At 32.6% G+C, this 22,588-nt stretch overlaps 1 protein-coding gene across 1 annotated transcript in view; it reads left to right on the forward strand.

The window, feature by feature from the left end:
* Positions 1–2,396: 2,396 nt before the first annotated feature.
* Positions 2,397–22,588, forward strand: part of LOC143076626 (uncharacterized) — a 33,039-nt gene continuing 12,847 nt past the window's right edge. Inside the window, exons 1-15 of the mRNA XM_076252792.1 lie at positions 2,397–2,606; positions 4,059–4,259; positions 6,454–6,633; positions 7,905–8,102; positions 11,905–12,045; positions 14,837–14,974; positions 15,684–15,827; positions 16,015–16,149; positions 16,946–17,083; positions 17,447–17,561; positions 18,365–18,444; positions 20,221–20,495; positions 20,652–20,739; positions 21,548–21,615; positions 21,901–21,937. Coding sequence (XP_076108907.1) covers positions 2,402–2,606; positions 4,059–4,259; positions 6,454–6,633; positions 7,905–8,102; positions 11,905–12,045; positions 14,837–14,974; positions 15,684–15,827; positions 16,015–16,149; positions 16,946–17,083; positions 17,447–17,561; positions 18,365–18,444; positions 20,221–20,495; positions 20,652–20,739; positions 21,548–21,615; positions 21,901–21,937 — 2,143 coding nt within the window. The 5' untranslated portion in view covers positions 2,397–2,401. The remainder of the gene's footprint in view (positions 2,607–4,058; positions 4,260–6,453; positions 6,634–7,904; positions 8,103–11,904; positions 12,046–14,836; positions 14,975–15,683; positions 15,828–16,014; positions 16,150–16,945; positions 17,084–17,446; positions 17,562–18,364; positions 18,445–20,220; positions 20,496–20,651; positions 20,740–21,547; positions 21,616–21,900; positions 21,938–22,588) is intronic.

A 22,588-nucleotide genomic window follows, 5' to 3' on the forward strand; every position in this document is an offset into this window, starting at 1 on the left:
ACATGGGTATGTCAGGAAACAAAACAAACAAATAAGAAAGGGAAGCATAACACATAGATTATCCCTAGTCTTGAGTTAAATAGTTATACATAAAAGCTGATTGAACGTAAAAATCGATTCAATTGACCTTGCAACGAGTTGGAAAGATTAAAGAATAGACATGTGGGATGTGGTAATCAAAAGCTATAAAAAAGGATTGGCCTCTCACTAAGTCAATGCAAGAACTATCTGACATTTTTTTTTTTTAACTTTTAGGGCTAGGCTCTAAATTCTTAGCGAAAATATTTAACACATCGGTGAATGATGTTTACTATGCATCAAGTTTTGTAGTTCGTTTGTAAAATAGGTTAACAACAGCCAAACAGATGGCGAACCAACCGCGAAGGGAATCGGTGCTGCCAATACGCAACACTGACATCTTTGTACAAAAAATGACGCTTATTCTACGATTGCCCTATACACTATACATGCTATAGATCATACCACGTGAACAAGTTGAAATTTGTTTTCTATCCGTAGTGTAAACTCATTCTAATATGACGTGCTTCTTTCGCTTTATGAATAAAACCATACTCTAAATCCAAACTTGAAACACTTCCAAACTCTTAAATGATGCACAAAGTCATGTTGGTAGTAATTCATTTATCATGACTGTAATGGGATGCATTCCGAAATGGACATATTTGACCTAGATACGACAACCGTTTATGCTGGCTGTTCCAAAACTCCCTCTGCAAAATCACAGTGCCAGCTGTTTGCTTCTTTACAAACAAAAAGGGAGGTTCATGGAAGAGCCTACACAATCGCGTTACCCTTATACACATCGGACATAGACATGTCCTTAATTGTCCTAATCAGAATCGAAATAATTAATGCAAGCTATACTGTATTGTAGTTTTAACATGGGTAGGCATTATATTCGTGTTATTTCAGCCCTCACTATCGCCCGGGCAAAAATAATTACGATGGTAATGCCTACCCATGTTAAAACTACAATACAGTATAGCTTGCATTAATTATTTCTTAATTAAAGATACAAGTATTATAATTTGCGACGACAGATGCGCGTTTCAAGATACTGAAGTAATATATGTGCCACTCGAATTAAATATATATATAAGGATTAAATAGTTAAAACACCGTTAAACCGAGATTCCGAACAGTAAGAGACAATTTGTTGTAAATCTCAATGTTTTGAATAGTTCCAATATGTGTTAACAAACGTTTTGCAGAACATGACCGCAATATTGAAATTTCGAACAAAAGGGTTCACTACTTCATTTGCACTAGGTCGTGATACCCTCAGGAATAAAACAACAGATAATAGATGCAATAACCTAGTATTTATAAACTAAACTTTTCACCGTTAACAACCGTTAACTTTGTACACCATACGCTAGTACATTTTAATAAGACATGTAGAGGCCGTTTGAATCAAAACAATTAAAAAGCAAAATAATTTCGAATTGAAGAGCCTTGATAAAAACAATCCGCAAAGATATACCAAACGTAGTTAAGACAAAATCTGAATATTTGTAGAAAACTTAAGAGTTTCGAGAATTATGGATATTGTCAACAGATATTTCAAAATCTGAAAATAAATCCCTCGTACATGTAATAAGTAGGTTGAACTATTTCATATCAAGTTATATCGAAAAGAGTAATGCAAAAAAAAAAAATAAAAAATACTTTAGTCGGTCGTTTTTCCCAATTCAGTATAATAATCCATATTGCTATCTTTGATGAGCTTTACAAAAACTACGTCGATGTCAAAGATGGAGGACATTTTCGTGGTATCACTACCAAATACTTCGCAGTCGACATTAAATAATGTTGATACTGCTTATTTTCATAGTACGTACCTATTGCAGTTAACATCCTGATCAGTTGGTCTCATGTTAGTAGGTGCCTACTTTGGATTGTATCTTATCTTATATCTATTTCGTCTTTAATATTACGACACCAACAATATGTTTGGAACAAACATACTTAATTCAATTCATGTCAATATCACTGTAAAATGTTGTTGCCAAGCTGCTGGTCCACTCTTTGTTACGATAGATCATGGACACACACAGAAAAATGCAAATCAAATGTATACTTTCAATGTATTAATAAAGTTATATCATCCCCGTAAATGAGATTTCTGCACACTAGTTACCAAAATAAATTTCAACGTAATTCATCAATATATGTACAAATAGGAGCAGTAAGAACAACTTCTCACTTGATCATTAAAAGTGTCAATGATTTCTTTATACTCCTTCTGTTTGGTAAGATATTATGGTGAAAACAAACAATGTAATTTGGAATCTTTATCTTGTTTATAGACCGTTTAATTTCATTTTTAATATTATTCTTATTTTTTATCATTTGATTCTCATTGACAGTTGCACATCGTATGGATCAATTTCGTTTGTATCTAGGGAATGGAACTGCAGACCAAAGTAACGATGACGGTCTGTGTTACACAGATAAAGGAAAACCTGGCTATCCTAACATTACTCAAAACATAACTTGTAATATGCTGGCCAAAAATATGTATTTCGTCAACAGAAGAAACAGTGCGACTTGTTTCGTTGAATTGTGTTACGTAGCAATCTATGGTAAAATATTCAAACGTATATAATTATATTATTTATGTAAGAAGCAATGGTTAATTGAAGAAATTACTTGAAAGAAGAATTCTCAAACGTTTGTGTTTAAAATCAAATTTAAGGAACATTTTAATAATAGACGAATCATTTATGTTTCGGGGTTTGTGTAGGATTGGTTGATTCATAATATTTTAACATATAATTCCTTTTACAATTGGAATGAAAAAAAAATGCCGATTTCAAATAATAGAAAATATAATATAACTCTAAGAAATTTGACAGGTTGCAACTATAACTATCACTAGCTTTCAGCTAAGTTATCTCATTAGCACTGACACAAGAAGTGCGGTTAACTGTCTGCTTCTATGGAAAGGTGTTTTCTTTTATTAGAACTGGGATATTTTGTTGTATACGCAATATACAACATATCATTTCATGGAGCAAAACACACAGCATATATATGATATGCAATCATTAAACGCGCGTTGGATAAGTTTGAAGTACGTCGAAATACAAAGTTATACGCTTGGGTAACGCTACAACTCGAGGAAATTTTTATGCAGCATTTAAATTTTCATCTAGCTCTAGTGTGTGTCTAGTGTATACCTATACGCTACACGCTACAAGCGCGTTTAACGCGCTACAGATAAGTTTTAGACACGTTTTGGGCATGCTTCGAGATCGTTCGACTTTAACTAAAACGTATGCGGGGTTGTAAAGCGCTGACGAATGAATTATACCGTAACTACTATAACTTAGAAAACTGCAATTTTTCTTTTTATATACACAAGACCGTTGAAACTTGGCTAAGTTAACAAATAGTGTTATTAGATATAACAAGATATGGTATGAGTGCCAATGTGGAAAATTTTCACAAATGTTTGATAAGAATTACATTTTTACCCGTGGAAGGCTGGTGATAAAAGGTAGTGACCACAACATAACACACTTACACGCAAACCCCTAAGATTATGACAAATAAGAAAGATTGAATCAAATATTAAGTAAATTTGTTCTCTGCACATGGAAACATATTATTTAATTTCAACAGTTTATCGTTTAGTCGTGACAATCTTGAGCCATTGGCTAGACCAGAGACATCATTAATTTACACTATAAATATAATTTGCTCTCTATTTATCTTAGTCGTCTTGGTAGTGAAAATGAACTCAACCATTAGTGGAACGCCTCATTACTGACTCTTCTTACATAGCTTTATATTGTACAAAATGTTTAAAACCTACAAGTAAATATGCAATGTATTGTCTCTTATACTAAAGATAAAGCCAAGCGTATTTTCAAACAAAATAGATAGATAAAAAAAAGAAATGAATTATAATAATGAATATCAGAGTATAAGGGAATAGTTATAAATACACTTGAGATCGAAATTAATGTGATACTTTTTTTTTACTTTGAACTTGTGAACACATATTGTATACATACCTTGTATATTTGTAGGATGTTGGAAAGGGTTTTGGGGGGGAAACTGTACAGTACCGTGTCCACCTACATGTATTGGCCAACATTGTTATCCTGCAAGTGGGAGCTGTGTTTGGGGATGTGACCATACGAACTGCATGAATAAGAATTGTTATAAAGCTACAGGTGTTTGCCTTGGAGGGTGTGTATTTGGTCAAGCCGGACAATACTGTAATAAATGTAAGTATAGTAACATAGTCAATTTACTCAAAGCTTTAATGTGTTTGTGTACATTTGTTTTTTCTTATTTTTTTTAGTGTAAATTCACATTGCGATAAGACGTGTCACGGTACTTGTCTATCACAAATTCATGTATTTGGTTTTGATGTTATATTTGTTATTCTCGTGGGATTTTGTCTGATGCTTGGTCCGTTTCTGTGTGTGTTACATTTTAGTGTTATGTCGTTGTTCTCCTCTTAAATTTAATGCGTTTCCCTCGGTTTTAGTTTGTTATCCCGATTTTGTTTTTTGTCCATGGATTTATGAGTTTTGAACAGCGGTATACTACTAGTACTGTTGCCTTTATTTACATGTTACAAAATGTTACAACGCATCGTTAAGTGTTGTTTAATTTGTTGTTTGTATGTTTAATGTCGAAATGTATATGAGTGTATATTTAACGATTGGCGATAATACACAATGCATTGATTTTGCATTTCATACCTCAGTTTTTAAAATTGTTAAGACATTTTTTATACAGTGTTACATGTATTATCATTTTTACTGAATTGCGGTCTATTACGTAATATAAAATTATGTTTGAACAGCTGATTACATTTTATTTGATGTACCATCTGTTTATTCACAGTTCCTTTCTGAACATTTCGCTTAGTAGAAGAATGTTGATTTAAATGTAAATTTTGTTAAATCATTTGATCAGGACGGTTTAAAATATGATAAATGAAATTCATGAAAGATTGTCATTGTTCAATTTCATGATATGACGAATCTAAGCATCTATTTGAAATTTATTATATTACGTTACTTTTAGGTTTGCCTTGTGAAAGAAAAACGCAAGGTATCGGAGGGAATTATAATAAACTCATAATCCAAAAATAAACAGAAAACGCCACGATGGCTATAAACAAAAATACAAACAGACAAAAAATAGTACACTAAACATAACATAGAAAACTGTAGAGGATTATGTAACAAAAACTAGGGGCGATTTGAGGTGCTCCGTAACGATAAGCAGATCGTGTTCAACTTGTGGCAACCATCCCAATCGGAAAATATCTGTTATCATCTGTGCAACGGATATTCCATAACAGCCAACCCTCTTGTGTTTTGGAGTAATGGCGTACGTAAAATTTAAGTTTAAATAATGTTCCTTCTCAGGCTTTTTTTGTACATGTACGTCATCGTTGTCATAAAATTAAGAGCTTTTTTCAGTGCCGAGTCCAAATTACGAAATTTTAGTTAATTTAATGAATTAAATATGTTCAATTACTTGCTTTCATAAAGCATTCTTGTGGCACAAGCTTTCATTCGTAGAAAATCTCTATAAAGTTTAAATTCCAGGAAAAACACATATGTATAACTATTTCAGAAAAGTTGCAAATATTTTATAAAATAAAGTAAAACGTAATCATCAAGTTTGAATCCAACAAAAAAAAAATCTTTTGTATTTCATGTGCATTTGCATACTTTCCTGTGTAGATATGATATAACGTTTTAAAATCAAATCATAACACACATAAGTTGGTATGCTATTTTTCCTAAGTGATTGCAACCAACAACAATGAGCTGAACCTCATGTTACTGTACATGATATCAAAACTATATACATGTTTATTTATTTTACCAGTATATAGATATTGATTTTTACCATCAATCAAAATTGGTCTTCATAATAAAAACTGTTTGAAATCATAGTTCTAATAAATTTCCTGTCCTTTTAAAATAGAGAGCAATATACACACATTGAACAGTTTTGAACTCCATCAACATGATGCTAAAACGTTATTCAAGTGCCTAGCTAGATTTCCTGCATTTTTCATTGATATAAGTTTGTTATTTACAAACTAGGTTTCTAATTTACCATCGTTATAGTTAAGTTAAAGCATCCTCATAACGTTTTACGAAGGCTATTATACGAACCTATAAATGGTAACAACAGATGGACCATATCATCAAATTTATATATCAAAATAATGGATAATGATAACGGAGAATGGACAGAGATTACAACTCAACCAAGAGCACAGTCAAAGTCCACCAATGGGGTGTTTAACAAAGCGGGAAAAACTCGCAAATATTTTAAATGTTGTCATTTTCTGGCTTTCTGGGATATTTGATAACTGAGACAAATTATTCCAATTAATTGTTCATGTTCATTTGTACTACCAATTCATAACAATTTCTTAATTCACAGATAATCTGGCTTACAATCAAACAGCAAAGATAATGCCTGTGGGCCACTCTAATGCAAGGCTTTCAGTCGATGGACTCGTATCAACATGCATTAGTTTTTCAACTGCTGGAACCAGTTACTATTTGCAAGTTGAATTTGGATCTTTAGGTGTTATAACTACATTGCATTTTGTTTTTGGAGGTGAGCAGATCGCAATTGATATTGCATGTTCATTAATTTGTAGCATATAACATAAACCAAATATACAAATAAAGCTTGCATTTTTGTCTTTCTATTTTAACTAAGATTTTGCATCGGGCTATTGGTGTTGAAAGGTGTAACAGTTTAGGTTCATAGAGCGTCTTATCAATTGTTTACTTGCCCAATACATGTTAAGTTACGCTAAAGATCATAGATGTCTACAGCTTCATATATAAATAGTCGACACAGTAGATATGCATTAACTCCGATTGTATATACATGCAATTATAAATAGAACATGTGGTATAATTGATAATGAGACAACTCTCCACAAGGGACCGTATGACACTGAAATTAACAACTATAGGTCATCGTACGGCATTCAACAATGAGCAAAGCCCACACCGAATAGTCAGCAATAAACAGCCCTGAAATGACTATGTAAAACAATTCAAACGTTCAATGTTCACCTCGACTGTATCCTCACAACAAAAGTAACCAAAAAGGACAAATAAATGGAAAAATATAATATCCGTAATGAACAATGCCATGGTTTCAATCGAATCTATAAACATTGTGTGTATACAACATAAGCAACAATTATATATCTATCAATACCACACCATAATCAAAATTACAAGAACAATATCATACCAATTGCATTAGACAATCATTATGAGCAAGGTTCCCAATATGAACAAGCACATTTAGCGGTGTTAAATTAGTTTATTTTTCGGCCTGAAAATCCCTATTTTTATTCTTGATCTGAAGAATAGCAAACTGTGCATACAATAAAAACTAGTGCAGTCTAATTATTTATCGAACGATATTGTTCCTTTAAGCAAATTGCTTTTGCTGTTATATAACACTCATGAGATGGAATAAGATTATGAATGATCTTTCTAGTAAACCAAAAAAGAACACACGGTCACCGCATGGTCTTTAGTGGTGAGCATAATTTATATTGAATGCTAATATAAGCTATAATAGGCCCCAAGTTGATAAAGTTTAAACGACATTCTACTGATCAAAGACTTCTGGGGTTGGACATATCCATTACAAATGACGCATGTTGACATTTGTTGGTGGTAGTTTAACCCTCTTTCTGACATTGGTCAGTGGTATACGTAACAGTACATCAACATCAAAAATTGTAAAGGGGCTATATCCAGCAGATTAAAAAGATTGAAACTTAATACAAAAAACGAACAAACATAATTGACAATATTCTTTTGTATTAACTTTTATATCATCTGTTTTTTTGTCTATAGATAACACAACTGCTGATGATGGCCATGCAGTCTACTGCTCTAATACGACTGACAAAAGGAATGATGGCATGTTATTGTACCATGGCCCACGTTTGGACACAGACATAACCATATTTGCTATTTGCAAATATGTGACCTATGTTCCACCAATGTTAAGTGGAAATTCTATGGTAAAATTGTGTGAAATGGAAATCGGCGGTTAGTATATTCACATGCTACAATGTATCTTTGTGTGTAAAAGTGCTATACTTCTTGCAGTGTTTTTCCCAAAAGGATGGCAAAAATAAATTGTATCTACTTTAACTTAAAAACTGGTGTCAACAATTCTACAAGGAGCATTTTCCAAAGATGTTTTTAGTGAATTTACTTATAATTTTTAAACATGGAATTTGTCGGCATTTTTCGAAGGTCAGAGTGATTTAAACAACCAAGATCAAGACGTGTGTTTCAAAATCAATGTTATGTTATAGAAATAGCTAAAGTATCTAATTCTGATCACTCCAAACAAAATTGAATCGTTAATAACATTTAAAGGAATTGTGCCTAAAACTTTTTGGTTGAATGCAAATTTGCTATCGGGTTTTGTGTCATGCTCAAGTGGACAATTTTTTGAAAGCAAAGGTGTATGTTGTTTTGGTTGTTTTTTTCACCAAAATGCGAAAGGGTTTTAAATATGATTAAGGATGTTAAACGAAAACAACTGGTCGTTTTTATCATCGGTACTTAACTTATTTCAAGATCATACACTTGTAAGGAACATGGTGTTTATAGAAATGAAATATGGTAAAATCGCAAATGAGACATATCTCAACATAATACTAAATGACTATTTGGTTTACGTCTGTGTGTAATCGTACGGCCTGCCACAACTAGCAAAACCAATTCCGTACAGCCAGTTATAAAAGGCCCCGAAATGAATGACAAATTCAAACAAAACAAAAACTAGCAGCACATATGTCATGTATGTATATAATGAAGAGATACCTAACATATATCGTTATAGCTTGCACGACAGTCTTATCGTAAGATATAGGGGAAAAAACGGTATAAACTAAGAGCCATATCAAGATATGACCTACTCATGTAGCTTGGCATAATGTATATACCATATGAGAATACCTCTCTAGTACAGAACAATTTATACTGCTTCAAACAGCTAGCGCCCTAAAGACAAACTCTGATTTATTTTGGCTATTTCTACATTTATAAAAAAAATCTCAAAGTAACACGGTAATACACTGCACATGTGTCCTAATTAGACAATAATGACTAAAACAACACATTTTGAAATATCAATACCAATTGTTTCCCCATAATATTCCATATAGGAATAACCAGAATACTAAAATACAAATTGTAGGACTAGCTAGGAGACACAACATTAATTACGTTCTTACCTGGCAACACACAAATCCGTACACCTACTGTAAAATGTTTATGAAAATACTAATGAATATATGGTATGGTTTTTTTTCTGATTGTTGGAGACCATACAGTTTCCGTTAATTGTTTTATCCACATCATTAGCACTTGTCTCATGGCATTCATCTGACAACTCCTTAGTTTTAATATCATCGTTAGGTGTTCAACAGAGCATTTTGGAGCAGCCAGAAATATGATAAAGAAATAAAACAATTCGTCTATCCACGCAAACCGTTAATTGCCGGTACAGTCATATTTGGACATTTTTTTTCTAGAGACTATTATGATTGCACTTGTGCTAGTTCCCAATTCATATATAATCCTGCTGGCCACGTTATTACCGGTAACCTTAACATTGTTAATAACACTTCTCTACGAAATATGTTATCGAAAGGTCCGAAATATCGTGAGTCTAAATCCATCAATTGGAAATACAACTTTAAAATTTTGATGGACTCAGTCGAGGATTATGCCAGGCAATGGGCTAAACGTGAATAGGAAGATGTAGACACTCTATCCGAATGGATTAAGGCAGTGAGGTCTTTAATACACATCAGAATCAAGAAACTGGGTCCATCAATGCCCATGCTACGACAATCTTTAAAGACCCAAATGTTGCTAAACACTTATCCGACCTCCATGATAAATATGTTGTTGTCCCCGCAGACAAAGCCCCAAATAACATCGTTTTTGTCTGTAAAAGTCACTACATTAATTGCTTGATAAACGAATTAGGTATAGACAATTCACTTGGAAACTCAACATATACCCTCACGACACTTACCAAAGAGGAAATCCTGGATAATCATAGGTCTGTTCTTTGTTCCTTTGGTATTTCAACCAAAGATGAAGAACTGGATCTTCCATCACTGTATTAGATACCTAAACTACATAAGTGTCCTTACAAACAACGGTATATTGCCGGGTCTTCCAAGTGCTCCACGAAACTTCTTTCTAAATTATTAACATCTATTTTATCAGCAATCAAAGACGGGCTTCAAAATTATTGTGAAACTGCCTATTCTAAAGGTGGCGTGAATCAGATGTGGATACTTAAAAATTCCAAAGATCTTTTAGAGTACATACAATCTAACTCTCTTTCATCTTGTAACAGTATTAAAACATTTGACTTTTCTACTCTTTATACAAGTATTCCACATTCCAAACTAAAAGACAAATTGAAAGAGTTGGTATTACTTTGCTTCATAAAAACGAATGGCCAACGTAGATACAAGTATCTTGTCTTAGGGAGGGATAAATCATACTTTGTAAAGAATCACTCTGATTCAAACAAAAAATTCTCTGAAACCGATATTATCAAGATGCTTGATTTCTTGATTGACAACATATTTGTAACGTTCGGAGGACGTGTTTTTCAACAGACTGTCGGCATCCCAATGGGAACAAACTGTGCCCCTCTACTTGCCGACTTGTTTCTTTATTATTATGAGGCTGACTTCATGCAGGAACTTCTTAGGAAGAAAGATAAGAAGTTAGCAATATCCTTTAACTCTACTTTCCGCTATATAGATGACGTTCTTTCACTAAACAATTAAACATTTTGTGACTATGTGGAACGCATCTATCCCATCGCATTGGAGATAAAGGATACTACAGATACAGTTAAGTCGGCTTCATATCTTGACTTACATCTAGAAATTGACAATGAGGGTCGGTTGAAAACAAAACTTTACGACAAAAGAGATGATTTCAGCTTTCCAATTGTGAACTTTCCATTCCTAAGTAGCAACATTCCAGCAGCACCTGCATACGGGGTATATATCTCCCAATTGATACGATATTACCGTGCTTGCATTTCCTATCATTTTTTTTTTCGTGATAGAGGGTTACTGCTCACAAGGAAGCTATTAAACCAAGAGTTCCAAATGGTGAAGTTGAAATCATCCCTTCGTAAATTTTACGGACGCCATCACGAGTTGGTTGACCGTTATGGAATAACCGTTTCACAAATGATATCGGATATGTTCCTTACGTCGTAACTACAATCCCCTTCCCTTTCATGAATGTGACCTACCGAATTAGACTATTTACCGGATTTGTAATCACATAAGCAACACGACGGGTGCCACATGTGGAGCATGATCTGCTTACCCTTCCGGAGCACCTGAGAACACCCCTAGTTTTTAGTGGGGTTCGTGTTGTTTATTCTTCAGTTTTCTATGTTGTGTTATGTGTACTATAGTTTTTCTGTTTGTCTTTTTCATTTTTAGCCATGGCGTTGTCAGTTTGTTTTAGATTTATGAGTTTGACTGCCCCTTTGGTATCTTTCGTCCCTCTTTTATGCTTTGTTTGATTTTCTTCAAAGCATTGATAAATAAGATTCATTGAGAGATTATCAGAGACCTGTATATCAGTAAACAAAGATAGAAAAATATGTTTCCTTTAATCAGATAAGATTTTCAAGTATCTGTACTACCCTAAAATATAGTATACTATATTACATTTTAGAGTAGTGCAGATGATTGAAAATCTTTTTTTCTCTGATTAAATACAATTATGGTTAGTTGCTGATAAGCAATTGATAATTCAAAGTGTTTACATTTTGCATTGCTTCCAGGTTGTCCATATGGAAGATACGGAGAAAACTGTGAACATGTCTGTCCAGAAAACTGTTTGGGACAAGGACAGTGTGATTTACTCAGTGGAAATTGTTCGTCGGGATGTTTAGATGGTTGGGTTGGAGCGAAATGTGACCAAGGTATTACATATATTTGTCATCTACATATCGTTTTTGGAAGAAGTTTGTACATTCATAATACAAATGTGTTAAGTTATACTATACTAATATTATAAGTTTGGTCTATGTGCCATTTTGTGCTTCTTTGTAACATATTTTAAATTGTTTTCGTAGTGATTAAGATTATAATACAATGTTGACAGCTGTACCCATATGTTTTTACATTTTACCTATTACATCTGTTTGTTTTGTCCATATGGTTGTCAATATAATGGAATTTGATGTAACTGTCATTCAATGAAGAAGGAGGTTTAGCTAGCTATAAAATCAGAATGCCTGTACCAAGTCAGGAATGTAACAGTTGTTTGTACTTTTGGTTTTGGCATTTGATTTTCCTCGGAGTTCAATATTTTTCTAAATCTACATTTTTTACGTTTCAAACTGTGTAACTAGTAGTATATCAATTTGTAGGACCATGACATGTATTTTCTGAATAGCATTCATCAGATGTAAACGATGCCGTTTACTGCTGTCCAGTTTGTAAACATTAGGTTCTAGGCTTATTGAGGCTCTGGGGCTAAATATATAATAGCAAAAGTAACAGCCCCATTGTCGTTTGGAAGATCTGTGAACAGTCATATTACAAATGTTTTGATTGGTTCTATTCTAATATTGTAAATTTGGTCATGATCAATATGCCATTTTGTTCCTCTTTGCTTCACATTTATTTGTTTTTGTATGATTAAGATTATAACACAATGTTAACAAGTTTTGTTTTACATTTTTACCTATTATGTCTATGTGTTTAGTTCACATGTTTGTCAATGTAATGGAATTAATTTATTTTAAGCCCTCTACCTTATTCCTAAGTCTGTTATTTTTTTGTTTCTGTCAAATTCCAAGATTTTCGTGTTTTTGTATATATACTATTCAAAGTTTTTTTTTTCTCCACGGAGATCACTGCGATATTATATAAGAGCCTCAATTTATTATGGAAGTATTATCACACTAATGGAAAGCTGAATACTAAAATTTATGATAAAAGGGATGATTTTTCATTTCCTATCGTTAATTATCCGTTTTTAGATGGTGACGTTTCCTTGTCACCATCTTACGGTGTTTATATATCTCAACTTGTACGATTCGCTCGTGTATGTAACAATTTTTTAGATTTTAACAAGAGAAATTTATGTATTACTGAAAAATTATTACACCAGGGTTTTCGATATCACAAACTAGTCAAAACATTTACTAAATTTTATCATCGGTATAAAGACATCATTCGTAAATATAGCTCAACATGCAGACTTCTAATACGTTCAGGTATTTCACATCCAATTTTTTATGGAAATATTCTTTATAAAGCACAAAGGTGTCAGTATTCACCTCAGAAACTTACAAAACCTTTGAATAGACTTATTAAGAAGGGATATAATTATGATACTGTTGTCAAGTCATTAAAGATTGCATATGTTGGCGTTAATATTGAGTCACTGATAAGGTCTTTGCATCGGAACTAAAGACATTTATTCTAAAACAGTTGTTGGCATGACACGGGTTATGTTCTTCTCATATATGTTATGATGGTATGATACTAAACCCCTAACGGGAAGGATTGTGCCTGATGTTCATATGAGGAAATCATAATCTTTCAGTCAGTTTAATTGAAGTCTGGAGCTGGCATGTCAGTTAACTGCTAGTAGTCTGTTGTTATTTATGTATTATTGTTATTTTGTTTATTTTCTTTGGTTACATCTTCTGACATCAGACTCGGACTTCTCTTGAATTGAATTTTAATGTGTGTATTGTTATGCGTTTACTTTTCTACATTGGTTAGAGGTATAGGGGGAGGGTTGAGATCTCACAAACATGTTTAACCCGGCGCATTTTGCGCCTGTCCCAAGTCAGGAGCCTCTGGCCTTTGTTAGTCTTGTATTATTTTAATTTTAGTTTCTTGTGTACAATTTGGAAATTAGTATGGCGTTCATTATCACTGGACTAGTATATATTTGTTTAGGGGCCAGCTGAAGGACGCCTCCGGGTGCGGGAATTTCTCGCTACATTGAAGACCTGTTGGTGACCCTCTGCTGTTGTTTTTTATTTGGTCGGGTTGTTGTCTCTTTGACACCTTCCCCATTTCCGTTCTCAAGTTTATAAATGCATTATTATTATGAAAATTATGATTAAAGAGGTAACCTATAATAGTAAGTGGTTATTACGATCTAAAAACCACTATATAGACCACGCTCTGATTGGCTTATTTATTTTTCATTTTAAAAGTCTAAAGCCGGGAGTATTGTTCATGATATAAAAGTTGGTCTGATGACGGAAAAAATATTAGGACGCCTTTTTTTTTTGGTTTTTCTCCCAAAATAACCCAAACTGAATAATCATAAGAATGGATGACAAATGCGACTATGCATGGTACCTATAGGACACAGAGGCATGCTGATTAATTTATTGTGGAAGGCAGAGAAGCGATACAAAATGAGGTCTTCTCGTATAATAATATAGATATATATACAATTTGTATAAATATTTACTGTTTTACAGTATACGGAAAAGACATCGAATATTTTTTGCCTGTAATTAAAAGTCTGAAAAACTGATAATTTAGATGTGATACATAAAGGATCATTGATGTTTAAAAATATCAAACAATCTTCAAGTTTACCCCGACACTGCGCAAAATAAGTATACATACAGGCACATCTGATTAATTAAAGAAGTTCCGTAGACCATATGCATGATTATCATATTGTTTATTGAATAGATGCTTTTTATATTTTTGCCTTTTACTATCATTTCAAAGCCTGTATTTCTGATACCTTTGGCAACCAGTGTCTTCGTAACTGTTCACAGAACTGTTTATTACCACCTTGTAATCATGTGACAGGAGAATGTGACGGAGGATGCAATAAAGGATGGGAAAGACTCAATTGTACTGAAAGTAGGTTGAAATAATATGTCTGTAAGAAAAAAATTTGGATGATTATATGTTTATGAAATTTTTAATGCTTTCAAACTGATGATGTGCTCAAATGCTACAACTTAATCATTGATTTATCTAATAATAAAGATGGTTTTAGTGGCGAAGGAAAAAACTATGATATTTCATAATTTTGAAGTACAAATTAATATATCATGATATATTATCATTTCAAAATGATTTTGTTTTAAGGATTGTAATAACTACAAACACAAACAGAGAGGCGAATATATACCATAAAGTAAAACTCATAATTTGAAAAAGATCTAGCAGTGCCATGTTAAACAAACAAAAGTCTCCAAACGACAAACAAATCTTTAAAACGCAACTAAGAAAACAAAATTCTGAGAAACGCGAACCCCTCAAAATAACTCTGGAGTGATCTCAGGTGCACTGGAAGTGTAAACAGATCTGTCGTTTGCATACTGTTACACATGTAAGTACAACTTGATGATATGTCTTATTTGGTAGGTCACATTCTTTAGAAAAGTAAATACATAGTAGATACATATACTGTTGACTCTTTTTCTATTTAAAGAAACTTCAGCCATTGCATTGGTAACTTGAATCAAATACATTGTATAACTGCATTTAGTTAATTTGTTATTGTGTTAGTCATACAAAATGATACAAGTTGGATGCATTCATAGACATACATACATTATTATAGAATGTAATCCCGGAACATTTGGTTGGAATTGTTCCGAGAAATGTAACGGATGTACAGAGGATTCGTGCGATCATATTTCTGGTGTTTGCACAAACATAAGTGGATGTAAACCAGGCTATGAGTATGGGCGATACTGTAATAAAAGTAAGTAGTCATTTCATGCATAGGAATTTCAACCAATATGTAATACAAAATAAAAAAATAAGTGAAACATCATTCCTATTATTTAAAGTATAATTTGGTGTTTTGATTAAATATTTTGAAACTGTACTGCGTCTATTTTACTTTTTACTAATTATATAGTGATACTCATAAAGTATATCCTTTACAGCATGTTCAGCTTGGTATTTTGGGACAAACTGTACAAATTATTGTAACTGCCTTGAAAGCCCATGCGATATATTTTCTGGTGAATGTTCAACTGATGGCTGCAAGAGAGGATGGAATGGAGTGTCATGTAATAAGGGTAAAAAGGTTTTTATTAATTTAGAATAAAAGAGTTGTGGAAAGATTACCAATAAGACAAATATTCTCAAAATTTTAAATGACATTGTTTGGTAGTTAAATTATAATGAATCAAAATATGTCTAAAAAAAAATTACAAACACCAAAACACTAAAAAAAGTATACTAGAAACAAAAAACACACAAACCACTGGGGATAAACACACGCGTACGTGCGTCGGGAGTTACTCAAATCAGTTAATGTAGATTTCATGTTCATGCATTAACGTTTTTTTTTAATCTCCACTTTTTCTTATTGAGATTTCGTCAACAATTTAATGTTCGAGTTGTTCACGATTTTCCTTTCTATATCCTATGATTTGATGTATGCAATGTATTATCATTATTTATTTGTGAACTGTGGTTTGTTTCTAACGCGTGACTTGCATAATATGAAATGTGTCATATTTCATTACTGTCGATAGTCGATGAACATGAAAATAAAGAGGAAGAAAAATACAATATTATGATATGCAGTCTACATAAAACCAATAATGGACGCTAGAATCAAAAAGTGGGACCTGTATGGTCTTGTTCTATTGTGAAGGTGCTTTTAAAAACTAAAGTTGGGTTTATTTTGCTGTGCAGACTGCATACATACATATCCACATCCACATCCACGACTAAATATAGAAAATACAATAGTAGTGTCTTATCATCAAGTTCGACGCTGCAACACAATCATGTGACTATCTACACACCATATCTTATGTATAACCAATAGATGTATGATTATTAAATGAGCTAACAATGTTTCAGAATGCACATATGGATATTTTGGATTCAACTGTGATGGATTTTGTGCAAATTGTTTGAACGATTCATGTAGTGTATTCGACGGAAATTGTACTGATGGTTGTTTTACAGGATATAGTGGCGATATGTGTGACATAAAAGGTACATTTTGTGAAGTAAAATCTTGCCGCAATAAAATAATAAAAAATCAAATTGCATATCAAAAGCATGGAATTTTTCTATCATAAACATACACATTATTAAATTTTCAGCACCAGACGCGCATTTCGATAATTAATGTCTCGAGTCCAAAACATTTGAAAATCTATAAACCAAAAAGGACAAACAAGTTTGACCAAAGCCGAGCAAGGAGTCAGAGCTGTACATGAGAGAGATACATTCCTTAATTTTAAATAATTTTAACAATTTTGTTACATCAAATAATGATAACAAAAAAAGTATTTTCATGCCAGTTCTGAATTACGGCTACTGGACTGGTGCTTTAAAGAAGTAACTCTTTTTCAGAACTATCAAAGAAACATATTTCTCCATCCTCCGATCCTGGTCCAGCAATAGGAGGAGTCGTAGGTGCTATCTTAATAGTCATCATAGTAGTAATAATTGCTGTCATTATCTACAGGTTAGCTATATTCACAGATTCAAAAGCATATCAACAATGAGCTTTAAACGATTCAATGATTTAGAGAGATGCCTTGTTTTATAAGGCATATAAGTTCAAATATCAAAAATAAAGAGGTCACTCGATAATAACCAGATAACCAATTAAAAAAACCCAGAGAATTTATACTCAAACACGATTATATTGTATACATATAGATTATTACATAGATACAAGTGGATTATCGGATTTATCCAGTCGAGATAGTTAAATTATCAATTTTAAAGTCCGAGCCTCGGCGATGACTTTAAAATTTATAATTTAACTATCGAGATTGGATAAATCCGATAATCCACGCGTTACTATGTAATAATCTGTTTCTTTAATGAGTAAAAGATAAATTTCCTTTTTGTTTCTAAACTAAAATCACCTTCCAGTGCCTTCCACTTTCCACGAAGTTGTCAATTTTCTTAAACACCTGTTAGAACATTTTGATCGTTTCAGGGAGCTGAAAAAGGTTATGACCCTTTGACTAAGCCAATCATCTTCTAAGATCATCGGCAACTACACGTTGATTAAATTTGGTTATACAATATATTCGGAAAGGGATATTTTTCCATAGAATTAGAGAAAATAAATAACTAGTCCAAAGGCCAGTCAAAGGTTGACCCATTGAAATATGGCATATTTTGATCTTGACTGATTGGTCAGAAGGCTAATATGTCAATAGCGTGTCCATGAACAGATGTTGTATTTTACTTATCATAATTATGTCTAGTGTACATTCGAATACCATTCAATATGTTCAATGTAATATTTTGTAGACGAAGATCAGCTTCCAGACCTAACCAATATTTAAGAGACGGCGAACATTTAAGTGGAACGGCAGAAAACACGTATATTAGTGAGTAGAATTGCACATTTATATGTTTGTATTCTCAAAGAGCTGTAGAAATTATAATATGTAACTTTTTATGGTATACAAAATGTATTTTTTTTATCATAGATATCAGCTGCAACTTAGTTTTTAAGTTTTTATGGTAGATAGTGGAATGAGCAAATAATATGTTGTTTAAAACAGTATCATAATAGTTTATTCCTTCTGCATGGATACAATTCTTATAAAGAAGAGTTAATCAAGAAATAGAAAACCATACATTTTTAGTTGATGTTTTTGTAACGTCTCTGTATTTACCTTTATAAGAACGCCAATTGAAAGCCAAGGATGTATCACAACGGAAAGAGTTAAAGAGATATATAATAGCAGGAAGGACATAACAAACATGTGGTACAAAATCTATATGCCACCTTGTTTAATTGTATTCTAGATTGCCGCTCAAAATGAAATCAATAGCATGGAACCATCGAGATATTAAAAAGTACGATACCGAACCCCCTAAAAAAACTCGAAACGAAAAGTCCCTTATCAAATGACAAAATCAAAAGCGAACGTACGGATAACAACTGCAATTCCTGACTTGGTACATTCATTTTCGTAGGTAGAAGATGATGGATCAAATCCCGTTTTATAGTTACACAACCTCTCACTTGTATGAAAGTCGTATGCAATTGCATTATATTGATAACGATGCATGAACAAAACAAACGGACATAATAGGTAAAAATGTCAAAATAGGGATACAAAAATATCAACAAAATATTATAGATCACTTAGTTTATCAACTAGTAGGTAAAACTGTATTGTTTTATCCCAGAAAAAAATGTTGTGCTGATATTATAGCTACATCATGTCCAATCGACCCAAAAGTTTATTTGTGTTCGTATGAATGAAAGGTATCTAACACACTTGTTACCGGGTTTCCCTAATAAAAAGTTTGGCTGACGGCTAGATGCTTACAGGTTTACGTGCAACAACCGTTTAGCTAACGCTTTTCAAGTCTTGATAATGTATTACGTGACTGGAGATTGGCAATTTTCCGTAAAATAACTTATGAACTGTTCAGTCATTTTTTTTTAAAATTGTATACTTATGACAAAAGGTAAAATAGAAAACATATTACAAAGAAAATTCGAATCGGAAAGTTTTTCATCAAATGGCAAAACTTATAACTTCAAACACGTAGAGTCAGCAAATAACTCTCATATTCGTGTGTTATCGGAAAAATAAAGTCCTTTATTAAGTGGAAGAATAAAAATCTCAATCATATCAATGGAATGAAAAACAACTGACATGTTAGTTCATTGGTGCACATGTTGCAGTTAAGTGTTTCTGTGGTTTCAATATATTCCTTCATAGTTGATGTACTTCCCACTGTTTATATTTTGTCATCCGGATTTGTTTTCGTTGAATGAATTTAGAACTATTGAACATCGATATACTATTGTTGCCTTATATATTCCTCACTTGGGACAGGCTTTTTCCTTAGATAGAAAAAAGGTTGATTACACCTGGTTTTATAGCAAGCTGGAGGAAATAAAGATTGATCTTGATAATGTGTATGTAAACCATTAAGGAAATACACGTATACAAATTGATAGAGCTTTAAGAAGTCTCCAAATTCACAGGTCAAACAAGCCTAAATGCGCTACACACTCATGACACTAGAATAATAACATTTCGCCCTCTTAAGATCAACATTGAACATCTTCAAAATACATACATCACACTTTGTTTTCCGTCCCGAGCTAATTTCATGTATTAAATTGATATCAATTTTAGATCACGATCCGTCATCAAAACCGATGAACGTATTCGTGAATAAAGGTTGTGACGCATATCTCGAGGATGTTAGTGTGTCGTTACCTCAACAAAATGCCAGTAAAACAAGTGGTTGTGATGGCAGCGAAGAAATACCAGAGGAATACGACGAGGAATACGAAGGAAATGTATATGGTAATGTACAAACAGAAGCTGACTACAAAATAGCAATAGCAGACCTGAGACAAGTAATTAACGAAAAACAGAAGGACGAAGGATTCAAAAAGGAATACGATGTGAGTTATTTTGATGAATCATTATTTGTACGTATACGTTCAATAATTTTGATGTTAAAAGTTTGCAATATTTTGTTTCACATTATTACTGACAACTTGTATTATAAAACTCTTATTAGGATAAACTTTAATCAGTCATATCCTCTTTTTTTATAGATTTTACCAAGAGGACTTGTTCATCCACATATAGAAGGTTCCAAGGAAGAAAACAAATTAAAGAACCGTTTTCTTGCAACATGGCCATGTATGTAATTGCAGCATAGTATTTAATTTTATTGCATTATTCACTTTAAATACACAGAACAACTTTGCTATGTAAATTATTTAAAGGTCGAAACTTAAAAAAAACTCATCATAGATACCAGGATGGAAACTTTGTATTTGCGCCATACGCGCGTTTCGTCTACATAAAGACTCGTCAGTGACGCTCAAATATAGAAAAGTTAAAAACGCCGAATAAAATACGAAATGGAAGAGCATTGATGACCAAAAATCCATAAACTGTTTGCCAAATACAGCTAAGGTACTATTTATCTGCTCATGATGTAGAAAAGCATTAGTATTTCGAAAATGTCAAATTTTGTTATATATAATTTATATATATATATCATGTATATATATTGTTAAGTTCATATTGACAATATCAGTGATAATTCATGTCGACATAGAAGTGTTAGTCCGACACACTGATCCACATTATTAGGTGATTTTGCACAATGAACAATTTACAAGAAGCCTTATGACCATATTACACACATTATTGGGATTCCTGGTCAACCTTTACTTACGCTTACTACTTAATACCACGTGTTTAGCCAATATCACCGAAACGATTCTTTTTTATAACCAGATCACATGCCTAGCACATTTTTTTTATATATCATTCTAGCAATCATTAAACAAAATCCACATTTGTGAGTAATAAAATCATGTTCGTGCAAAATCCAATTTTATGAGTTGTCATGAAAAATAAATTCGGTGACATTTGTTTTGAATTGTGTGAATAAAAATTAAGATGAATTTAAACATAGCTCGTTTTTACATTGTTGTAGATGACCATTCACGGATTGTTCTGACTGGAGACGCAAAAAGTGATTACATTAACGCTAGTTTCATTGATGTAAGATATACGTGATTATGTTATTTCAAAACCTTACATATTTTGCAGAAATACTTGACGTACAAACATATAAACACAGAAAAAACTTCACGAAAGGCAAAACGAATGTTGGTTTCATTTCGAGGTTTAGATAGGTCTCAGGAGAATTTTTATTACAAATTTTTTAGCTATTCAACACTGTGTCGTATATTAGATATATTGAAAGAAATAAGAAAAAAATAAAAATAATAAAACACATATTCAATTGGAAATAATTTCATTTATATTTTTTTATTTTTATTTTAGAGCTATGAAAAAGAAAAGGCTTACATAGCATCACAAGGTGTGTTGTAGTTACAATTACGAATTTACCAGCAGACAATTGTGTTTTAATCAGTTAGCTGGGGATTATAATTCTAAAGCTTTTATACAATCTCAAGTTTAATGTAAATATGAGGGATGGCTTTCAAATGGCACTTCTTAAAAAAACACAATTTAGGCCACACCAATTTAATTCCTTGTTCGACGGACCCGCCCGCACCTATTTTTTTCAAAACAGATTTTTTTTATTTTTTTTTTATTTTCCCGCTTCCCGCATCCGTAAATGTAATCATGTCCATTTCCAGCACCGTTTTTTTTGTAAATATTATAAATAGATATACACATTTGTCTTTAGATCAAGTCTTTTAAACCTGTATATAACGATTTTAAACCTGTTAGCACCCCACCACACTGTACATACATGTATCTGTGAAACCAATTAAGTTGGAGTGCTCCGAAATATAAAAGCGGAAATACATATACAGAACAAAACATAGGTTTCTTTCCCCCTTAATTATATTCCCTATCACAAAATGTTCGTTGTTAGAATAAAATACAAGGAACTTCTGAAAGAGTTGCCTTCAACTGCAATTATAGTGCATGCTGGCAAAACAAGACTATCCATAGCCGATGTATGTTTATGCACCTGTCCTGATTGATCAAGTGACCTGTC

Source organism: Mytilus galloprovincialis, chromosome 1, assembly GCF_965363235.1.
Source record: "Mytilus galloprovincialis chromosome 1, xbMytGall1.hap1.1, whole genome shotgun sequence".
Taxonomy (NCBI): domain Eukaryota; kingdom Metazoa; phylum Mollusca; class Bivalvia; order Mytilida; family Mytilidae; genus Mytilus; species Mytilus galloprovincialis.